A 24,328-nucleotide genomic window follows, 5' to 3' on the forward strand; every position below is an offset into this window, starting at 1 on the left:
ATTATGGGGATTTTAGTTTGTCATTGCGGATCAATTTCTTGTAAATCATGGTCTTCATCCTATCATTTTGGTACAGGACGGCAGATTATTCTTCAAGAAGAAAAACAAGCACATGAACCTATGGTTTTATTTACTTGGGCTCAACGCTCAACGCTAGCGGGCGGAAGCCACTTCCGTTTCTTCAGCGGCCGAGTTGATCATCTTACTGTACGTACGTGTATCGGTGTCCCCCACCCGGCCCCTTGCACGCAGTATAGTACGCGTACGCCACACACAAACACATTTAGAACAGGGCCGTCTTCATGGTTTTCGGAATTCTATGCTGAGATTAGTGACATCGTTATCACCGCTGTTGATTTAGATTTGGATCTCAGAAAAGAGATCCAAACCAACTAATTCTACAAGACCACAGCTACTGAACTGTAGAAGATTTGAGTGTAATTTACACAGGTTCCAAATTTACCTAATTTACCTAATAATAGGCCTACTAGCTAGTCGCTGTGAATTGGCCTTACCCTTGCCTTGCTTAGTCCCAAGTGTAATCATGAGGTCAACGCGACTTGTGTTCGTGGGGTTGCTGATATTCATTGTGGTCATTGTGTCCATGTACTTAATGTTGGATCAAACGGGCTTCCCCCAGGAATTCCCAGGGCAAATTAGGATGTCAGAGGTAAGAAAATGCGTTAACAAATTTTCTGATCTTGCCTTCCATATGATTTCACACACAGTCATGTCATACATTTGTCTGTAAGTCGCACATCTGCACTGCTAAGTGCTAGCTGCTTTGACCGAAAGATCGGTCTGTATCTGGCCGTCGGCGTTGGTCGGGGATACTAACGTTAGAAGTTCCGCTGAGACTGCGTCTGGCTGCACGGATCCCCTCCTAACAAGTTAGAAATCTATACATCTTGATCTATGGAGGAGAGTGATAACGTCAATAAAATAAGACTCCTCCGCCTCTGGACAGACTCGTTACACGCTGCACTGCGCTAGCGTATCACAATTCACAAACAAGTTAGGAGGGTGTTGTGTTTCACTTAAAATTTAAGATCATGAGATTGACTGAAAATTATGGTAGAAAATATGCTGTGTGTGTCTTCAATGTTGCTCCTCAACTTTCTAAATAAAAATTAAGATTTTGGGGACCTTTTTTATGTAGTTCCTAGCCATTGATAATACAACAAGATATAGGGTTGGACCTACTACTAATCGACCGCCTAATGTTTATTTATTGCTTGATAAGAATATTTAACACTGAAATTCACGTAAAAAACTTGACCTACGTGATTGAGAAAATTCAGCTCTATCAAATGCCGTTGTTCCCTTTTCGATTCGAAGTTTCAGTGCAAAAATATCGCCGACGAACTTGCGTGGCCTCGTTTCAGCTCCCCTCGGTAAATCGCGTTTTTAGGATCGACCGCTGATTTTGCATTGACAATGCACGTAAACCGAGTTGTATTGAACACCGTGTTGTACGAAGCTTTTTAGAAGCCTTTTAGAAACTTCCATAGACATTACATTGTGCTGTCATTACGATTCGGTGAAAATATTCATTCGAAATTTTGTCCTTGATTAAAACCATTAATGAACAGTGAATTATCGCGTTTTCCCACACCATCCTAATCCACATTCAAAGCCAATCCATTTTTATGTGCTTTGCGCGCAGAGAAGTGCATACTAAGTGTTCAGTGCGCGAATTATACGCGGTCGGTTTCAATAAGGGTGGTCGATATGTAGTAGGGCTACCATACTAAATAACAATGGAATTATTATTCTGTAAACAATACTGATAATTTGAAGTGGGTGATGACTTGCCTAATAATGAAATTGAACAGGGAAGCCAGTGGCATACCGTATTTTTCAGTCAATCATACAATGAATTAAATTAGACTTTGTGAAACACCCCCCTTGGCCTTAGGCCTAACTTTTAGCGGGGATTGGACAACTCGACCGAGGGATAGCCCGACCCTGGACAACTCGTCCCTACCCCTGGACAGCTCGATCCAACTTTATTTGTGCCAGATTTTTACAGAATGAAACACAAATTAAACACAAATGGCATAGGTTAATAGTGGAATGATGTATGATAAAAGGTTTTATCACATTTTTAAAGCAATCCCTTTTTTATTTTCTGATGCTGCGAATTAAGCAAATTTAAACGGTACCGGTATCTTCCTTGTGCCGACAATCTCGGTGATGGAGCTTTTTCTTGTGACAACAGCCTTGTGCATGGTAAGGTGAAATTTGTTGAGAAATTTTTTGTTAAATGCTAATTACGAACAATAAAACATTATATTTGGGGAAATTACAGAATACCAGCTAAACAAACATATAATTTGTGCGTATAAGAGCCGCCTCTGGGGCAGCTCTCCCTCAGAGATGAATTTCAGGCTGAAATTTGTCTTTCCCGTCGTTTGGGGCCCCCAAAAAGCCTGGGAACGGAACGACCATCATCATTCATATAGGTACATGTGTTTTCTATCCTTGGTGACATTTTCATGAGCAGAGAAGTCATTTCAGTAAGAAAAATGAAACAACTGTCTAGATGTTGAATCGTCTTTTGTTCGAACTCGTTCAGTTCCCATACCACAGCACGCTGCTGACAGTGGCGCGTGCTCCCAACGAAACCATCACAACAGGATACCGGGCCGCGGGGTCCCCGGACTGTAGGGCTGGCAGTCCGTGCAGCTCGATGGCTGGAGCGAGCTGTGTTGCTGCGCAGAGCGAGTCGACCGTGATCCTTTCTTCGGCATTTGAACTAAATTCCAGTCAAAAGAACTATTACATATCATGTCCTTAACTTTGAATGATGTAATACTAACTAAATGGCTGGAAAAGTGTCTGAAATGTCACTCGCACTGTCTTTATTCGTAAATAAGTCGTCAACAACATGACCACTAGTTTTATCTTGCACGCCCAATTCTCCGTTTTGCCACTGCCATACATGAGCCACTAGCTACCACCATTTACATTCAAAAGCTTACTACTAAACTAGGGAGAACCTGACTCCATATTGATACAGTGTACTACTGTACCAACAACTTCATGGGAAAAAAGATAGTGACAACAAAGGGAATAATTTTTCTCACTCATTTTCTTTTTGTTTTGTCAGTTTATTTTTGTTTTTGCCAAAAAAAAGGAGAGTTTCTCTGCATGCCCTGCATTCAAGAAAAAAAGAAAAGAAAAGAAAAGGGGGTGTACATGAGTTACCGGCTGTCTTAGCTTGTGTGAAAACTTCAAATGTGTAATCCTGTATTTTTTTTTTTTCGTCTTTATTCTACATGTATGTACTTCTCCTCTCTCAATCTTTGCCAAAGATATTATCTGGAAAAAAAAAATATCTGTTACTGGTACTGACACTTGAACACTTGTAAGTTATGTTTACGGTAATTTCTGACAGTGCTTCTCTAAAGTTGAGGATGATCTGAACTACAGTACATGTATCCTCTTCACGGAAAAAAGAAAATGAAAGGGGGGATAATGCCATCCCAGGCCTTTGTAGAACATCATTTTAATACCCTGGACAGAGTTGTGTCAGAAAAACAGAAATGTACCGGTATTCTTAAAGTTCTTCATTTTTTTACCTATGATGCATGGTACCGGTTACTTGCCTCTCCCTGTCAAAGGTATTATTTTTGTAAAATAGAATTGTGGTCATGATAAAAATATTTCTGTATGGTACTTCTCTTTGCTTTGCCAAAGGCAATCTGTGAAAATTGTTTGATGAACATTACAGACACTTCACTACACATTAGTTACAATGTAACATTATCCATAAGGTCACGTTAAATCATTGATATCTCTCTAAACCTTAGTTTCATCACAGAAAAAAATGTCACACCTTTCTTCACAACATTTTTTGGAAATGGACACGTGTATGACTAATTTCATCACATTTCATTTATCAGGGCATAAACAGAGAAGCATTCTTAATTCCATCTTGTCTTATTTCATGTCCCAGTTTGTTGTAAGCCCATCAATCTACAGTACTTATCTGGTATCTATAGAACAACCTCAAATTCTGCTGAATTGCATTTCAAAGAAGGAAGTAGGCCTAAACAAAACTAGATGATTTATACCCCCACCTTACATACCGGTACTTTCCACTGTAGCCTATTTGACCTAAAAAAAAAATATTTTGTATTCCATATGGCTCATTAACATTGTTTCATAATCGCCATTTCTAATGAATGTGTACAAATTGGAAAAGAAATTCACCACTCATCTTTGCAGGGCTTCCTGATTTTGAGGCCATAATGTGTTGTTACCATGACACCACACTTAATCCTTAAAATGTATCTTGCACTTTAAATATTGAGTTTTTTATGTGTTCCATATTTTTGGTAATTTCTTTTAAAAAAAAAAAAAGGAGAATTAAGTCTTATTTACAGTAGTCCTTTACTGCATTTAAAGAGCCATAATTTGCTGTTGCCATGGCAACACACTTTCTCTCACTGTTTAAAATGTGTCTTCCTCTTCTTGTGGCTACTGCAAATGGGACTCCACAGCTGGGATATTAGGTTGCAGGCGCAATTAAGGTGGCTAGCAGTGCATAAAAAACGGACCCCCCCCCCCGTATGAAAGTTGACATATATCTACGGCATGCACAGCTTTACATTTAGCTCAACATGTGTGCCAAATTTTGTTCTAATCACTTAAAAACTGGAGAAGAAGTGCGATCTGCAAGTCTTTTACCTAATTTCTTGGGCCATCATGTACAATGTAGGGCCTTCTGTTATCACATGGCAAACACCTACTACAGTTTTATACTGATCTTGCATAACTATATATTGAGTCAAATTTCATTTGAACCAGCATAGTTTGAGAATTCTACACTCTTGAATGATTTATGTGTACAAAAATGCAACACAACTTTTGACACTCACACAAAAAGTGTCTTGCACAACTACACATTTAAATATACTGATTGTATACATACAGTACAACTGAATTGCCAATTGAGAGAGTATGTCAATCCACAATATTATATGCATGATTTTCATAAAATTTTGCCATTATCATGGCAATGCATAAGTTAGTAATGAGGAAAAGGTTTCGTGCACATCTGTCTGTGAGTTAGTGGTTACCCGTGCCAAGTTTTAGGTTTACAATGTGCTATTAAAAAAAATTTAGAGTAGTTTGATCCACAAGAGTTTGCAATGGACTGACCGATGGACCAACCAACCATATGACTGCCCAAGTGCATGTCACGAGACTGACACCCACAAGTCATACAGCCCATGAGTTATACAGCCCCTTAGTTCAACACTAAGCCAACAAGGCTCAAGAGACCGAATTAAGCCCCATGTTGTATCTGATCAAACTCGTTGGCTGTTTGTACCTAGTGCCAAACTCATGGGCTTCATTTGCCTAGTGTCAAACTCATGGGCTGTTTGACTTGTGTGAGCTGTATGACTCATGGACATGTTTTCAATGTCGAACTCGTGAGCTGTGTACTGTAACTTGTGGGTGTTGGTCTAGTGGGATGACCCCGACTGCCCTGCCCAGCCACCCAGCTTCAGAATGATTCCTGCCCCCCATCTGGACAGGTGTGTACCTCTCTTGCTTCAGGTAGTATTTCTGCTCATAATGAAACTACAAAATGTAGTACATCATATACTGAAGGTGATTACCTTGTATAATACAGGCATACTCACCATGTCAAGGAAATCTAATGTCTTTTACTTCTTTATATCGAGGCCAACACTGGTAGCAAAATTCATGAAAATTTCTCAAATCCTGTGATAAGGTTTGATGATCACGCTTCATCCTTTATTTTTGCAATGCCATTATCATAGCAACCAAATTCAGGACACTGCAAAGATGTGTCATGGACTTTTTCATATCACGGTCAACGTGTGTACCAAAGTTTGAGAGATTTACTTAAAAACTATGAATACAGATTAAAATACATTCAGATTTAATTTCGAAAAGAACATAGTTTTTACATTATTATGGCTTCATTAGTCTTCACCACACCTTTAAGAAAACTACATTGATAAAGACACAAACACAAATAATGCATGTCACATTTTCAACCCATACATTGCTGTTTTCTTGTACAACTTGATTGGAACAAAATGTTGCAACACCACAAGCAAACACCTTTCAGAGTAAAGTAGTCACTGAAGTTTGATAGAAATTGTGGAATATAAAGCAAAAGGGGAGAAATCTGATCTGCACAGATAGTCAGGATTCATGAAATGAAATTAAATGTGGTTAGTAATTCTTCAAAAAGATAAGAAAAGGGAGAAATCTGATTTGCACAGATAGGATTCATGAACTGAGATTATGGTTAGTAATTCTTCAAAAAGAATGTAAATCTTGACCTATTTTCCTAGCATGTGTTTAAAAAAAAAAAATTAAAAAAATGTGTGTACATGTAGGAGTATGCTGTAGAACCAGGAAAACATTTTCGTTTTATGATGCCTATAAGACAAACACACAAGCTTTTTATAACATGAGGAATTCCACATTTCTTACACATATTGCTGTTTCTTTTCACAGACAATTGCTAACATAACACAATCTGGTAATCAAAGGCCAGTGGTAAATATAGTTTGATAACATTGTTGAAGATAAATTAGGAAGATGGAACAAAATGTTCAATATAGGTTGTTGGGATTCTAAAAATGGAATAAAAAACTATCAGTAACTCTTTGATAAGAAGGCTGAAAATCAGATGGTAAATTTTTGGTCGAGTTATGATGTCACAGTATTTTTTTTTTTCATAAGTGCATGCATTGTGTGTATGCTACATAATGTCTTTTAGCAGCAAAGAAATATTATGTGATCATTTTAATCATCAGGATTTAACAGTCATGTTGCCCAAAAGAAATGTCCAACATGTCAAGCTCATTGTCACTTCTATCTTTATTCCTCATTTAAATTCATATTGCATACACACACACACACACACACACACACACACACACACACACACAAAGAGGGAAATGGCATAACAATGAGACCAGAAAAAAAGAATATCCTCAATCATGTATGGTGTAAAGATTGCTAATAAATGTGACTTAACTACCTGGTATACAAAAGGAGATATTTACACAATAGTCACAGAATTAGTATTCAAAAACTATTTTATTCTGTAGCTGGGGGATTTCAAGGGGAGAGAGAGATAAGAGAGAAAGCCTGGAAAGAGATGAGTGGTGGTGACACCATATAATTTTCCATCAAAAAAAAAATAATAATAATAATAATAACTTGGGGAGAGATTGAGATGTGGCAAGGTACCCTACCATAGGTAACAAAATCAAGATTTACTCATTTCTTTTTTTCTGACAAAACTGTCCAGGGTGTTAAAATGACATTCTCGGCAGGCCTGGGACAGTATCCACCCTTTTATTTTCCTTTTTTTTTTTTTCCTTCAAGAAATACAGTATTCCCCCTTTCCCCTCCATGGATGGGTTATTAAAAGATAATCAATTATCCCAATCCTAGGTACATTAAACCAACTACCTGGTGAAATTTCTGAAATACGGCAAATCATACGCCGAGAGAAAGCTAAGAGCATAAACAATGTCAATGTGGCATTTTAGATACCCGAAGGCTTAATCAGATGGAATCAAAAAGCTGTATACTCTTTGCTTTCCTGGCCGAGAAACAGCCACAATTTTGGCTCCCATTTGGATGACGTCAGTTGATGAATGAAGTACAACTAACAGCCCAGTGGCAAACTGCAAAACAAAGATGATAGCGTGCCCGAAGCTCCGCTATAAACCATCTTTGCTGGGAAATACAGTATCTTGCAGGGCGTGCGTGCATGTTGGTGTTTGCACAGAAATCAACCCAAAGATCAGGCGGCCTTAAAGGTAGGGAATCCCATTTGCATGCCTTAAATGAAGAGTTGTATAAACACAGTGGTATGTTGAAGAGAGTATCATTTTAGAAACTCCCATAAAGTATTGAAAGTGGAAGGTAACATTTAGTACATTTTTATTGACCGTTAGATTTTGAATTGAATTTTTTTCGGGGCTCACCGTAAATTCCAGTACATTACTAGGCTACCTTTGCAGACCCATGCACTGCATGTGTGTCCATCATGTATATTTTGTGAATAAAGTTCATCAAAACTTACAAACATTTCTATATACATTCTTGCCACACACTCTATATGTTAAATATTACATCAGCTCTATACTGTTAGATTTGTGTTTATAGATAAAAGATACAGAAGACTGACACACAGAACTACTGAGTAGTTGAGTTTTGTGCATTATTCAAATTGTAGATAACTGTTGACTTCCAAATTTCTAAGCAGTGGCCTAAACAAGTCCACTGAGGTTCATATTTAATGTCTTGCTGCATTTTAGGAGTTCTGTAAAAGGTATCCCCTACCTTTAAGAGGGCATTTTATCCTCACTGAATCAACTCTAGTTGAATGTCCAAGCCTAGTATATCCCTAATCTATGTTTACCTCACCGATTTTATGAATTAATCTGAAAAAGCATCCTGTTTTCTTTTCTTGCACAGATCTCACATCTGCCTTCCAAAACACAGCGCTGTTCAAAATCCTTCGAATCGACTGCTGTGGTGTGGCCGCCGTGCATGGGCCTACACATAACCTATGCTGTATACAGCACACGCAGTGCCAGCGCTGTTCAAACCCCCAGCACGCTCGGGGCGCTGTGGTAACCACCAGTAATGTGTTTGCGGTTACTGCTTCCCATGCTTACAACACAAGCTAAGCACACACATTGCAAGAGGTCATCTTTCGTGTTTTGGAAGGCAGCTGTGAAATCTGTGCAAGACACACTTTTTCGGAATAATTCATAAAATCGTTAAGTCAAACATCAGGTAGGCTTAGCTGTTCAACTAGATCTGATTCAGTGAGGCTGAAATGCCCTTTTAGGGGCGTTTTGGCTGGTCTGTTCTGCATGGCAATAAATACGAGAGGATTGTCTCTATTATTACTAGCTAGATAGGCCTCCTCGCTCGGGAATTACTATAACATTAGTACTATCACAGTTAGGCCAAGATTGTTAGGCAAGAAGCCCAAAGAGAAGAGACAGATCCATCTAGAATTCTAGAAAAAGTAGTTTACAAATGTCTCTACTTGTTCATGATTGAAAATGACATATTAAATGCGAATCAGTTTGGTTTTAGGAAAGGATTTTCTACCGATTATGCTGTAATTAAATCTGTCGACAATATTATTGATGCGCTTACTAAAAAGGAGCACATAATTGGAGTCTTTATGGATCTTAGTAAAGCATTTGACACTATTGATCATGACATTTTACTTGAAAAATTACATAATTATGGCGTGAGAGGGATTACTTTGTCGTGGTTCAGAAGTTATTTAAGTCATTGAAAACAATATGTTGCATTTAAATCCAGTCACTCATCATATTCTAACGTGTCATGTGGTGTCCCTCAGGGATCTATCCCTGAGGCTGTTTTTAGAACAATTTTTTATCAATGTTAAACTAAAAAAGTATAAAAATTTGTTTTCAGTATAACTTCTTGTCTTGATTTATAACACAATTGCCCTGATAAAAAGTCAACAGGTAGTGGGTTTAAGTTTCAGCAACATCAATTTAACATTTTTGTTAGGAATAACAGTTTCCAGAAAAGTAACTATGTGGACAAGTTACCCTCAGTCAACTACATGTTCTTTGTGTATCCCCTCCCCCTTCCCCGTTACTCCCTTTTATAAAGAACAACTTCAAGTACCTCCCCCACCCCCACGAAGCTCCACCTTTGCACATTACCCAGTTGACCTCGGAAATAAAGGTAAATAAGGAATTTGTGTGTGAGTATCGATGCCTGGGCGTGGGCAAAGGGCAGTAAGATACTCTCACAAGTACCCTTTCGATTTCAGTAATGGTCAATTCTTTTCTACAACTCAATCTTCTATACCAAAATTTGATCAGTCAAATTTTACAGTTAGTGCAGATGAGAGCCAGAACAATCAAAACTCAATGATAAGTAAAGCTCTTAAATTGAATTATAGAAATTTAGACTTAAATAGCATCATATACCATCTACTCCCAACTAGAAGTGCAATCAGCTTTAAAGTAGCCAATAAAAATGAATAGTTAATGGACATAGTTTATATGCGATACACATTGCAGGAGAATGATTTTCTTGATAGCCGCCAATCAGCATATCGCCCTGATCATAGTGTAGAGACATTAATACTGACCTAACTGATCAATATTTGAGACAGATGGATGCTAGGAATATCACTGCAGTTATTTTACTTAATATGTCGGCAGCTTTTGATACTGTGAACCATTCCGCTCTCACCCAGACTCTCAGATCTGTTGGTGTCACAAGACTTGCATTATAGTGGTTTCAATCATACCTTACCAGCCATTCACAATATGTGAAGATCAATGACAGTAACTCTGATAAGGCTGCACTTTAATACTTACGGTGTCCCGCAAGGATCTGTAGGTGGACCACTTCTGTTCTCTATATCTTTCAAGGATTAGGCACATTATTGAAAGACACAACATTCAGTATCACTGTTATGTAGATGATATACAAATATTTGTATCTTTTTCACCAACCAGGACTGAACTCACAGAAGCTGTAGAATGATTAGAATTATGTATTGATGATGTTAAGGCATGGATGGAAAGAAATGGTCTGAAATTTAATGACAGTAAGTCAGAATTTATTCTGATAGGATCCAAACAGATGTTGTCTGAAGTGACATAGTAATATCAGGCCTTCGAACAAAGTTCGTAATCTTGGTGTTTTTTATGCAAATCTGACATTCAAAGACCACATTTCATATGTATCCCAATCTGTAAGATTTCATTTGCGTAACCTGGGCTCAATTCAGAGATATTTAGCTAGATCAGCAGCAGAAAAACTGATACATGCTCTTATTTCGTCTCGTCTAGATTTCTGCAATTCTCTGTTTTGCAGCCTTCCACAAAAAGAACTCAGTAAACTGCAACGTCTTCAGAATTGTGCCGCTAGGTTACTTACTTTCAAGAAGAAAACTGTGCACACTACCCCAATACTTCAGTCTTGTTTACCGTACATTGCACAAATTTGCCCCTACCTACTTTAAGAATACTATTCATCTTCACCAACCACCACGAAATCTCCCTTCATCAAACTCGCTAAAATTACTGGTACCTCAAATCAAGCATAATTGGGGGATCATGCTTTTTCATACATGGGCCAAAAACTATGGAAAAGCCTACCAAAATCTCTTAGACAAGCATCTTCTATTGATGGTTTTAAAAAGCAAGTTAAGACCCACCCTTTTAATTTGAATTGATAATTGTTTACCAGTATGTATATGTGTACGTATATAGTGTTTATTTATTGTTCTTATTACTTTCTGTGATACTGTTGTAATGTGATACGATATGTACAGCTTTACTCTGTTCTATAGCATCATGAGTATCTTTTTAGGTAGAATGAGCACTTTATAAGAGTCTCTCTATTATTATTATTACATTGTGAGAATAAAATGGAAACACACTGTACATCTCTGTCCGAGTGATCTGGATATGCTGACCCCAATACATACAGTAAAAGGCATTGCATAGACAGGATGGTGCAGTCTGAACAAGTAGATAAATGCATGTGTACAACTAAGTAAATAAAAACTTGAATTTAATGATAAGGTAGACACAAAATAAAAACGAGATATGAAACTCGTCACTGAAGACGAGTTAGGTGATACCCTGGGGGTTTATCAGATATCGGTCACCCGTAATCAACAATGAAAAGGATGTGATGTAGTGACTTGAAGTTAAATTGAGAGACATTCATGAAGTTGAGTTCTTTATACCTAGATACATAATTCAGAACAAATTGTTTCTGTCATAAAAATGCAACCAAATGGAAATTTTGTGCGTGTGTCAGCGTGTGCGAGTAAGTCGATTTTATAGGATATCTAACTGAATATTTACCAAGAGGTCTTTGAGTTTTCCTCAAAATATTGATACTTGAAATGTTATTTAAAATTCATATGCTTTTGTAATAGCGATATGCAATAAAAAAAAAAGGAAGGGTTGCTGGACATTTTCAAGAGTTATGGGGAAATAAACAGACATGTTTTTTCACTATATTTGCACAAAGACGCGCTCGCAGAATTTTAACTTCGACGCCAGTGCATTCCTTTGTTATAGGTCAAATTGATTGCAAATCAATGGATATTGTCACTTCATATATCAGGAACCCAAATCATAATTATCATGTTGCTTACAGGCTGTGCACACAAAGACACGCGGACAAAAGCGCACACGCAGAATTCTTTTTATGTTTAAAATTGTGTGAAACTTCGTGAAAACCTGTCAGGGAGTCATTTAGACCATTTGAAATTTTTGACACGCATGTAGATGACAACGCAGATATATTATCGTCATGAAAATGTTATTGTCGCTAGATATTGTTATGAGATGTGTTGACTGAAAATTTTATGTTATTCCGTACTGTCATTGTTTTGATACAAGTATACACGACACAAAATATGGCAGAAAGAAAGAAGAATTTAAAAAAAATAAAGGAAGATTTTGACAATCACAATAGGTGATACGCTGATAGCGTACCACCTAATAAAGCTAATCTTTTGCCTCATGAAGCAAGATAAACTAAAAAATGATTGTGAAGTTTCGGCCGTGAAATCTGCTAGCCTTCATGTGGCAAAGTAGACCGAGAGCGCTGGAGTGCATGCCTTTTAATAATGCAGTATTTACACTTGTATACTGCCACTGCAGCGCTTGGCCTACTTTGCCAGACAAAGGCTAGCAGATTTCACGGCCAAAACGTCATTATAATTTTTTGTATTTACCCCACTTTGTGAGACAGAAGATTAGCTTTATTTCTTTCAGTTACTACCACGATGAACATCTTTCATACTGGTACTATTAAAATAAAAAATACTGGTAATGAAAAGTGATGTAAGGGGAGATATGTAAAAATGATCATTTCAGCTATTACAAGTTCCTTATAAATAGCAAAATTTGGTGGCACATACACCCTGTACATGTGTTTTATTTTGTTTAATATTTTTGATACCTGTGACAAAGATTAAATCATGGTCTCAAAATTGTTTATAGTCTACAATTTGTAAACTGGAATCTATTGGTACTGAACTCTACCCTCAGTAACAAGTAAAATATATACTATTATTTGTAATAAAATGCTTAATAAACTGCAATAGTGCTTGTGACTATAGGCATAGCATTATGCGTAAAGGTATACAGCTGTACAGTATATTATATCAACATTCCCTGCTTTGAATTTGCATCATGCACAGCATACTTGAGCACATTTGCATACATGCAGGAGTTCCATTGTAGCTCAGAGACAAATGTTCATAAGTTCGCTAGTAATCTAGTCAAAGTTTAGTAGAATTACTAATTTCAACTGACAAGTATTAAAGCTCAACTTCAATCAAAGGATGTGTTCTGAATTCATCAAGAGAATGTTGTTGGAATTTAAATGCATAATGTGTGCATTGAGACCTGGATATTTGTGTTGGAATTCATAGATCGGAGGTTATCCCAGTAACGCTATGATTTGCTGTTACATTGTATGTAACAATGTAAAGCACAGTCACTCACTAAGACATACAACTATCAAAAGTGTATTCTTCATGATTCTTGAAAGCTTGTCGTGGTTGATTGAGTGTTGACATCAAATTGCGTAAAGATTATGTAGTTTAAGCTCATTAAACTCACTCTGTGTCATAAACTTAAAAAGTCACATCCAAAACAACATTGAGCATCACTAGAAAATATACAAACGTACATGTACCTGTACACTGACCTAACTTATACTGTATATGACTAACTATGTGTGTTGTAACAAAAGTCAGACCGACATCTATTCTAATACCTGGTAAGTCTTTTATAAGAGAGAACCAAACTTTGAAAGGTAAATGTTTCAGATGTGACATACTGTTTTGGACGTGATGTGTGTTGATGAAAAACATATAAATTCATAGAAAATTTGTATTGTGTTGTTGTTTTAAAGAAAGAAGAGAGAGGAGAAAAAAATGGGACCCTATACAAAATTTGTATTCAAAATCAAGTACTTTCCTAATTTTCACAGACTGATATGAAGGTAAAAGTGGTGACTTGGAAAATAGTGAAAATTATTCCGTTAAATGTTGGGGGTATTGATCATCAGGTGATATATTGTATGTTATCAGCATATCACATAATGCTGTGTTTGTCAAAATCTTTAATCTAACGCTATTTTTGGACACTTTTTCTGGACCTTAGGCATATCTTCATCAGCCCGAAGTTCAGACTAGCGGGAAATTTTGCGGTCTTGGAAAATAGCCCGATACAATGAATGTGCGTCTTCATCAGCTCGAACAGCGCGCTTGGGGAAATTAGCCCGAAATTGACGCATGCGCACTTTGCATCATTACTCTGCTTTGCTCGCGGTTCGAAAGTGGATTTCCCCACGCAAAATCTCCTGTATCACCGTATGTATGATAATAAAACCAGGAAAGTGAGCAGTACAGCTTATTCTCTCCAAAGGGATATCAATAACGCTACTCTTTCTTCTGTCCAGTGAGACATCTTAAATGAAATTAACGATTTGCAATGCTTAAACAAGTCCAAAATACACACAATCTGCAATAATCTTCAGCTTAGGTAGAGTGGACCATTAGAAGAAGTACAAACAACAGCCAGCATGCACGGCACTGAGTTATAGAAGGGAGGTGAGAGGTATCACCTCCCTGGTTTTAAAGATGCCAATAACAGTATAGGCCTAGTACACACATGTGATCCTTGAATACACCGTGCGTGTATGTACTGTACACAGTCATTAGCTTGTACATGCGCTTTCCATAGCCAGCTGGCTAACCAGAAGAGTATGTGGAGGGATCGAGAAAATTTCGGGCTGATGGAGACGCACCCTTTAAAATTGCGTGCTATTTCACGAAGTAGCGCGCTAGCTCACGAACTAGACCAAGATTTTTGGGGAAATTTTCCCGATCAAATAGCGCGCTATCTTGACATCGGACTAGTTTGGTAACCGCAAGATAGCGCGCTATTTTGAAACTTCGGGCTGATGAAGACACGCCTACTCTGATCTCAAAAGTTTGATTACCAGTTCACCTGCAATTTCCATGATCATGTCAAGTGGTAATAGTTACATGTACATTCAGACAGTGATCTTTAACCTTGAGGGTAGCTAACCTCAAGGATAAGTTGTATTGGGTGCCAAGTGTTCCAGTCAACTTCCTTACGAAATCAGTCATTTTGTCACAAAATCAGCTGTGTGACACTTCTGCCTGTCCATGGAACACTATTTGCCATTGTTTTGCATGACTATACTTTCTTTTCTTTTTTTAAATCGTTGAGTTTCCCCTAAAAAATTTCCAAAATATTTCTAAAAAATGATCGCTATAAATTTTCTCAAAAAGAGCTGGCAGTCAAGTTGAGTATAACAAAATATCAGTATTGAAAGCCTGCACAGTATTCTGATGGCCAATAACATGAAAGTAGTACAGTTTACAGAACCGGTATATCCATACAGGCATCGTTTTAACCAGTGTTTCTCTGTCAGTAGAGCTTTAAACTGTGATACTGATAGAATCACAACTTGTTTTTTACTTCAGGAAAGCATACTGTGAATTTATCTTTGATCTTCTCTTTCCAGCAAGATATTGCCCTTCTTGAGAACAAGGTGGTGGCCTTGGAGACTGATTTGTCCAAGAATCACCAAGTTATAAGCCAGCTGAGGGATGCTGTTCGCTCACTTGCCAAGGGGAAAATGCCCTCCAACCTAGATGACCTCATGAGACCCTTCAACACTGCTCAAGTTGGCATACACCATGTAGGCAGAGGGAGAGGGGCAGAAGCAGGAATGGGCATTGAAGTACAGGGCCCTGGCATGGGCCTGCCTATGGGCAAGATTGATGCCGATGAACACGCCCAGTTTGTTGTTGCAGAAGGCCAGACCCATATCGATAAAGGAGAGTGCAAATTTGGAAACATGCCTAGTGGTAACACCACTGATATTAAGGTGAGACATGCATTTGTGGTTGTATCAGGCCAAGTAAATGTAATGGCCAAACCACTGCACAACACTATTGGGGTAGTTTAATTTCAGTCGTTTTTAAGTATGATACAATTATCTAGGCTGTGCAGTGGCGAGGTTCAACAGCTTAAAACAGCTAAAATCAATTTTATGCTTCAGCGACGAAGTGTTGCCAGAGGCATTACAGATGTATGTTTTCAGGTTGTCCGTCCTTCCACCAGTCCTTCTGTCCTTCCATCCGTCCGTCCGTCAGTCCATCCGCAATCAATTTTGTGGACAGCATAACAACAACAAAAAACATTTGAGGTGTCCTGCTGAAACTTGGCATGCATGTACATGTATGAGTGGGCAAAGTTGTGTCTAGTATCAACTTTTTGGTGCACATGCTCAAGGTCAAGGTTCAAAGGTCAAATGCTCAAAATATCAATGCAATGCTTGAAGATGTTTTCTCGAAACTTAGTGTATACTTATATTACCAAATAAAGATTCTCTAGACAGAGTTTTGGGTCATGAGGTCAAAGGTCAAGTAAAAATGTTGATTTTTAGGTGATCCGAGTATCCTCTCGGATCACCTTCTGTTTTTGTACGGATTCTTTCTTCTTCTTTTTTTTCTTATTTCTCCCCAAAAGTTGTGCATCGATTAGCTCAGAAAGTTCTCTTCCTATCAATTTCAAACTTATACCATATATGTATCGTCTCCCAAAGACGGCAATCGAACTAAAATCAAAGTGATCAGTCGACCGTGACGTCACTATGACGTCATTATATGAAAACACATTCTCAATCATATCTCATTAATGGAATGGAAGTTTTCAATGAAATTTACGTCACATATATTTCAAGTCAAGCGCATTCTACTCATATTCTCAAAATTCATCTATACCTTAAAACGTGCGCATACGCACGCGTTGAAATATTTGTATGCTCAAATCGAGCTCAAATTTTTTTTGCACACGTTTCAGACCATTTAGAGCATTTTTTGAAAAATTGAAAAAATTTTACGGACGCGTACGCGCGCGCGCATATACGCACGCACAGCTCATATGCAATAGAAATTTCCTGTTTTTTCACACTTATCGCCTGCCTGAAATGTCAGGGAATATGTCTACCAAGTTTCAAGTCAATCCGACTCAATATGACGTCATACGGGCCCGTCAAAGTTGAAATTCCGCGCGCGCGTCAATGGCGATATACAGTGCAACAATGCCAAAAAAACGCTAATTTTAAATCCGATTTTACTCGTCAGGATGGACGGTGACCCCCCCATTTTCTTTACATATTCTGAAAGCTGATGAGTTGTACATGTCATTTCATGGGTTGGCAATGCTGGAAAAATGATTAAAAGATATCAAATTTCTTAATAAAATAAAAAGAGTAAATTTTCAAAATGACGTCATCAAATTACAACTTCACTCGAGCGTATCTCACTTATCCTTTGCCCATTTTCACCCAGATGTACGCGCGCGCACATATACGCACACACAGCTCATATACAATAGAAATTTCCCGTTTTTTCACTTTGATCGGATGTCTGAAATGTCAAGGAATATTTCTACCAAGTTTCAAGTCAATTCGACTCAATATGACGTCATACAGGCCCGTCAAATTTGAAATTCCGGGCGCGCGTCAATGGCGATATACAGTGCAACTATGCCAAAAAACCGCCAATTTTAAATCCGATTTTACTCGTCAGGATGGACGGTGACCCCCCATTTTCTTTACATATTCTGAAAGCTGATGAGTTGTACATGTCATTTCATGGGTTGGCGATGCTGAAAAAATGATTAAAAGATATCAGATTTCTTAATAAAATAAAAAAAGTAAATTTTCAAAATGACGTCATCAAATTTCAAGTTCACTCGAGCGTATCTCACTTATCCTTTGTTAATTTTCTCCCAGATTTCAGTATTTTGTAGCTTATTTAATGTTCTTTTAAAAGTGTAATTACAAAATTTTGACTGGATGACGTTATCCCCTCGTAAAAACGGATTGAAAGTAATGTCAAATTTCACCAGTTTACGTGTTATCTCTATGGGAGTGCAGTTTTTCTTGGAATGAAAATTGACATGACTACCTTTATCGAGCACTAGCTCACTTACACTACGGTGAATTTCTCCCAGATTTTAATATGTTGTAGCTGAGACTTTGGGCTATCGCAAGTGTGTCCTCCATTTTTTCATACGATGTCTGGATCACATTAAAAAACTTGGTTGAAATTAAAGCTTATCTTCGATGTATTGAGATGTTTCTTTCTTTCTGCAACTTTCTTTGCAATAACTCAAGAAAGACAGCCCCTATCACCTCCATGTTTTGCACATGTTTAGTTCATGTTACGTAAATTATTTCATAAAATAACAACTACTTGATCGGACACCATCTTGGGTACGTAAATTAGGGTCAAAGGTCATAAATATTTCATCCTGTATCTTAGTAAATACATGTCCTATCTTTCCCATATTTTGCACACGCAAAGACCATGTTACAACAATCATTTCACAAAATAACCACTTTTTGCTCAGATGCCATCTTGTCTGTGCAAAGTGGGGTCAAAGGTCATATGTACATTTTTTCTGTACCTTATGACGTGTTATCTCTATGGGAGGGAAATTTTTCTAGATGTGAAAGTTGACATGATTGTCCTTATCGAGCACTAGCTCACTTACCCTTCGGTGAAATTCTCCCAGATTTTAATATGTTGTAGCTGAGACTTTGCGCTATCGTCAGTGTGCCTTTTGTTATTTCATACGATGTCGGGATCATGCTAAAAAACTTGGTCGAAATTAAAGCTTATCTTCGATGTATTGAGATATTTCTTTCTTTTTGCAACTTTCTTTGCAATAACTCAAGAATAACAGCCTCTATCACCCCCATATTTTGCACATGTTTAGTTCATGTCACGTACATTATTTCATAACATAACAACTACTTGATTGGACACCATCTTGGGTATGCAAATTAGGGTCAAAGGTCATAAATGTTTCATCCTGTATCTTGGTGAATAATTGTCCTAACTTTCCCATATTTTGCACACGCAAAGACCATGTTACAAGAATCATTTCACAAAATAACCACTTTTTGCTCAGATGCCATCTTTGGTGTGCAAAATGGGGTCAAAGGTCAAAATATACTTCATTCTGTATCTTCCTTAGTGCATACGGAATTCGGTACCAAAGATGACAGGTCTGACTCCCTTTTCTAAATGAGACTTCAAACATCACATGGCCAATGTCCCCTCAACACAGATGAAACCTGTATGGTCATGCCTATTGGGATCAGGACTCAAATCATTGATTTCCCAATAGATCGGATCACCTAATTTGTCAGTGTTGACAAATTCCGAGTCTAGTTTTTTGTTGGTTTTTTTTGTTTTTTTTTTTTTTACTCCATTTCTCAAAAAAAAATAGTTTAGGGTATCTTCATGAAACTTAGGCATGTACTGACTGGCAGTAATTATCTAAGGAATTTGGGGGTCATGGGTCAAAGGTCAGGGGTCAAAAGCTAAGGTTAACTCCTCAATATTTCACTTTTCCTTCATATTTATGCAATGCCTGCAGGATTTTTCTTGAAACTTGTTGTATGACTGTATTTTCTGGTAAGTTTTGTCTTTTTTTTTTGCCAAAAAGATCAAAGGTCAAAAGATAAGAGGTCAAGTGAATGTGCTAAATTTCACTTTTTCTTCCATATCTCGGAAGTGACTCAAGGTATCATCATGAAAGTTAGTACATGCTTGTGCCTGTTCTACCTGACAGTGATTCTCTTAAGAATTTTTGGGTCATACGGTCAAAGATCAAGTGTTAAAGGCCACATTGAAATGCTAACAATTTACTTTTTAGTACTGAAGTTGCACTTTTTCTCCATAGCTTGAAAATAACTCAATGCATATAAAACTTATCAAAGAGTCAAAAGTCAAGTAAAATCCTCAAAACCCCAAATAAACATGTACATGCTCTCTTTAGAAAATATAACCATTCATCCAATTAAATTTAGTTCAAAGAAAGTGAACATTCAACACATTTGTGATAAACATGTCATTTTGATATCTTGCCATTTTGTGACGGCACATTTTGGTAATTTACCAAAATGTGCCGATAGTGCACCTATACGGTACCTGACGGGATCAACTGTTACCAAAATGTGCAGTTAAATGTGGATTTGCTTGCACATTTTGGACAATCTGCACATTTTGGTAACTGAACTAAAAGCCCATGGATGGGCTTGAGATTTATAATACGGTCAAGGAGTTAAGGTGATAATGGTCCTGCTGCAGCAGTAAAGACAGGCAAGACACTTATTTAGCTCACCGGAGCTGAAGGCTCGAGTAAGCTATTGCGATTGCTTTTCGTGCGGGTATGCTGTGTGACCTGCGTGCCAGGTGCGTGGGGCTGACAACTCAGTAAAGGAATTCCTCTGAAGGAATGGCTGAAGTACCACAGAATGTCATTATTTTGGCCGCATACGGGGACTGTTAAATACATGCGTGGGAGGTGCCTGCAAGGTGCTGCCGCTAAGGGCCTCCTACTGGCGTTCTGCGTGTACCTCTGCGGGCAATTCCCACGACTCACTCGGAAAAAGTTTTGGTCATGCTTTAAACTTACATGTAGCTGCGGGTAAATCGCACTTGCGTGCGCACCTCCGAGCAAATACGGCCGAGATACGCGCTAGGTACTGTCAGGTGCGGACCAACTGCGGAGTGCTCTGGGTAGCAAATTTGCTTCCCCGCAAGTCAAACTTCAGATACGGTATGACAAGGCCTTGAGCATGTTCAAAATATGTTCCGAGTGAGTTGCGGGGGTACACGCAGAACACCAGTAGGAGATCCTTACCGGCAGCATCTTGCAGACAACTCCAATGCAGGTACTTCGCAGTACCCGTAAGTCGCTCGTAACAGAAAACGGATCGGTTTCAAAGTTGTCACGCAGGTCAAACGGAATATACGCAAGTAGAAGGTAAGTAGGACGCGCCTAGCAAATAAGACACAAGTGCGAAACTCGTAAACATTCTTGTCCGCCCGCAGAAAATTTTCCTGCGTGCTGAAAACATCCCTACTCGCAACAAGCCCGCGTAGCTTGCCCGGAAAGGTGTGACACAGCCTTACAGGCCGTGTGACATCTTTCCGTGCAAGCCTTGCGTGCGACTTGCGAAGAACAATTTTTACTACCCAGAGGTCCCCCGCAGATGACCTGCACATAACAGTACCTAGCACGTATCTCACCCGTAGTCGCCCGGAGGTGCGCACGCAAATCCTTTTTACCCGTAACCATGTTAAGGCCTTGTCACACCTTTCCGGGCAAGCTACGCGGGCTTATTGCGTGTGAGGATTTTCTAGCATACCAGACAATTTCTGAGGGCGGACAATGATTTGCGCGAGTTGTGCATAATTAAGTGTCTTACTTGCTGGATGCGTGCTACTTATGTTCTTCTTGCAGGTATTCTGTGTGACCTGCGTGAGAGGCGCCTGGGGGCTGACAACTCAGAAATTCATCTGAAGGAATGGCAGAAGTCCAACAGAAATGACAAAATGTCATTATCTTGGCTGCGCTGACGGCATACGGGGACTGCGAAGTACCTGCGTGGGAGTTGCCTGCGAGGTGCTGCTCAAATTTGGCTGCGGGTAAATCGGACTTGCATGCGCAGCTCCGGGCAACTACGGGCGAGATAATTTTCCTGTGTGCTGGGAAACCTTACTCGCAACAAGCCCGCGTAGCTTGCCCAGAAAGGTGTGACACGGCCTTTAGGCTGCCGAACTCATTCGGTGGGGACAAAAACCAACTGCACTTACAATTTGTTTTTGTGATGATTGTGGAGGAGCAGAAAGTTACTAAAATGTGCCGTCAATGTCCTGCACATTTTGGTAAATTTACCAAAATGTGCAGTTACCAAAATGTGCCGTAACACAGTTACGGCACATTTGGTAATTTACCAAAAAATGCCGTAACACAATTGATGTTAAACTGTCATCAAACATTGTCAAGAAATACTATAGACCTATTAAAGGTCCAGTTTACCTTTGGGAGCAGTGATTTCAAAAATGTTCAAGATATCACATTTGATGCATATGTGTAGGTCTGCTGTATCATAAAACATCCTACCATATGAAATATTTGCAATAAAACCTAAATATAAGGAGATATCAGGGTTTTTCTCAGTAAACCGTAACTGTATACGGTTTAGTCTGGAAACATTTTTATTATAACTATTGTTTACATTTTGTGTATTTCACAACACTTAACATCGATTATACGGATTCAAATTTTGACAGTGGTTGTTTCTATCCCTAACTCACATTTTAGAACTATTTTAAAGCACTAATGCTTTCATCTGCAAATGGTAAATTATGCCTTTAAGACAACGAATGCATTATGGCGGCATTTCTAGTTTTAAACTTCTTTTGATTTGGCAGCAAAAAACAATGTGAGCCAATAAACTAATAATTTTAAAAACTAATGCATTTCTTTAACTTGGCCTTATGATTATGACAGTGAACCAACTAATGAAAGCTATAGGGAGGTCTATGATTTTCTTCTTTAGTTTGTTATACTGTAAAACATGATATATTCACGGCATGTATTTTTTGCGAATTGGAGCCGACAGTCTTTTTTGCAGTATGAAGTTTTTGCAAACTGCCACTGGCATTCAATGCATAGTGTAGACAAGAACTTTCGTGTGCACTTTAATTTTGTGAATCTTGGCGCTCACGAAATTTGCGAAATTAAAATGCACGCGAACATTCCTTGCTATACAGTACATTGTGTGAGAACAGTGCCTGAAAACATCTGGTGAAAAGAACATATGGATATTATGTACCAAAGTACTATGTTAATAGTTTGTCTCACAATTTAGCAAAAGTATGGGGTGAAGATCAATTGAATAATCATACCATTCAATATTCTTAATGGTAAGCAGATAAAACAGTCCAGTAAGCAGAAAATCTATCACACTGAGTATACTGTGCTTATTCAGTACATTGTCAACCAAGTTCTTATCAACACCAGTGCTCTCCCTGCAAACATCGAACTGCTGAATATCATGGCATTCTTTCAATGAAGACCATCATTTTTTTTTTTTTTTTTAGATACCTACGCCAAGGGAGGAGGTTATGTTTTCGTTACTGTTTGTTTGTTTGTCCGTGTGCAAAATAACTCAAAAAGTTGCGAATGGATTTGGGTGACACTTGCAGGAAAGGTTGAGAATGACACAAGGAACAGATGATTAGATTTTGGCAATAATCCAGAAACTTTTATGTTCAAAATTGGCATTGAACACCATTTTCAGTGACCTTGTGCACGTTAACGAAAAGTCAATTTTGCATCACAGTAAATTTTTCTCGCAGAGACTATAAAGTTCTCTCAATTTCCAGATAATGAGCACTGTTGCGTAAAAATCCATGCTATAACAGTCAATCAAAAATGCCTAATTTTCTTTTAACCAATTTTTTGGAATGCGCATCGGTTGCTATGTGAGGCTGTATCATAGCAACCAATTGACCATGGGGCAAAATATTTTGGGATTTTCCGTCAGACACAATGGGGGACAATGCGTTGCCATGATCGCATAAATTTTGAATAAAAATTATATACTGTGCATTCAGTTAACTCCCTCAGTCTTTGAGCACTTGGCTTGAAATTTGGCACTTGTGACCGCTAACCGATGTGTTTATGTATATATATGTGCAAAGCTAATCTTTTGTCATTGTTGAACAGTGCGTTGCCATGGTAGCAGCATTTTTTTCTATAAAAAGCATACAAAAATATTTTGGTTCAGCTTACTCCTTCAGTCTTTTAGCATTTAGCTTGAAATTTGGCACATGTGACCACTATGGTACGTAGATGTGCAAACTCTTTCTTTTGTCCTTGTTGAACAATGCATTGCCATGGTAATATTTTGAATGTAAGATCATACAAAAATACTATGGATTTAGCTACATGTTACAGCTATAGTATGTACATGTGCAAATTTATTCCATCATTGTTAAACAATGTGTTGCTATAGTAACAGCATACAATAAGTGTATTTTGATGTAAGATCATACAAAAACACTTTGGATTTAGCTTTAAGAACTCCCTGAATCTTTGAGCAGTTGGCTTGAAATTTGGCACATGTGGCAGCTATAGTACATACATGTGCAAATTTATTCCATCATTGTTGAACAATTTGTTGCCATGGTAACAGCATATTTTGACTGAAAATCATACAAAAATATTGTAGATGCAGTTAATTCCCTGAGTCTTCGAGCATTTGGCTTGAAATTTGGCATGTGTGACTGCTATATTACAAAGATGTGCAAACTTTATCTTTCATCATTGTTGAACAATGTGTTGCCATGGTAATGGTAAATTTC

General features: G+C 38.1%; 1 protein-coding gene across 2 annotated transcripts in view; it reads left to right on the forward strand.

The window, feature by feature from the left end:
- Positions 1–384: 384 nt before the first annotated feature.
- Positions 385–24,328, forward strand: part of LOC140238356 (alpha-mannosidase 2x-like) — a 158,656-nt gene continuing 134,712 nt past the window's right edge. For both annotated transcript variants that reach the window (XM_072318289.1, XM_072318290.1), the window contains exons 1-2: positions 385–670; positions 15,610–15,975. In XM_072318289.1, the coding sequence (XP_072174390.1) occupies positions 545–670; positions 15,610–15,975 (492 nt within the window). In that variant the 5' untranslated portion in view covers positions 385–544. The remainder of the gene's footprint in view (positions 671–15,609; positions 15,976–24,328) is intronic.

The sequence above is a fragment of the Diadema setosum genome, chromosome 14 (assembly GCF_964275005.1).
Source record: "Diadema setosum chromosome 14, eeDiaSeto1, whole genome shotgun sequence".
NCBI lineage: Eukaryota > Metazoa > Echinodermata > Echinoidea > Diadematoida > Diadematidae > Diadema > Diadema setosum.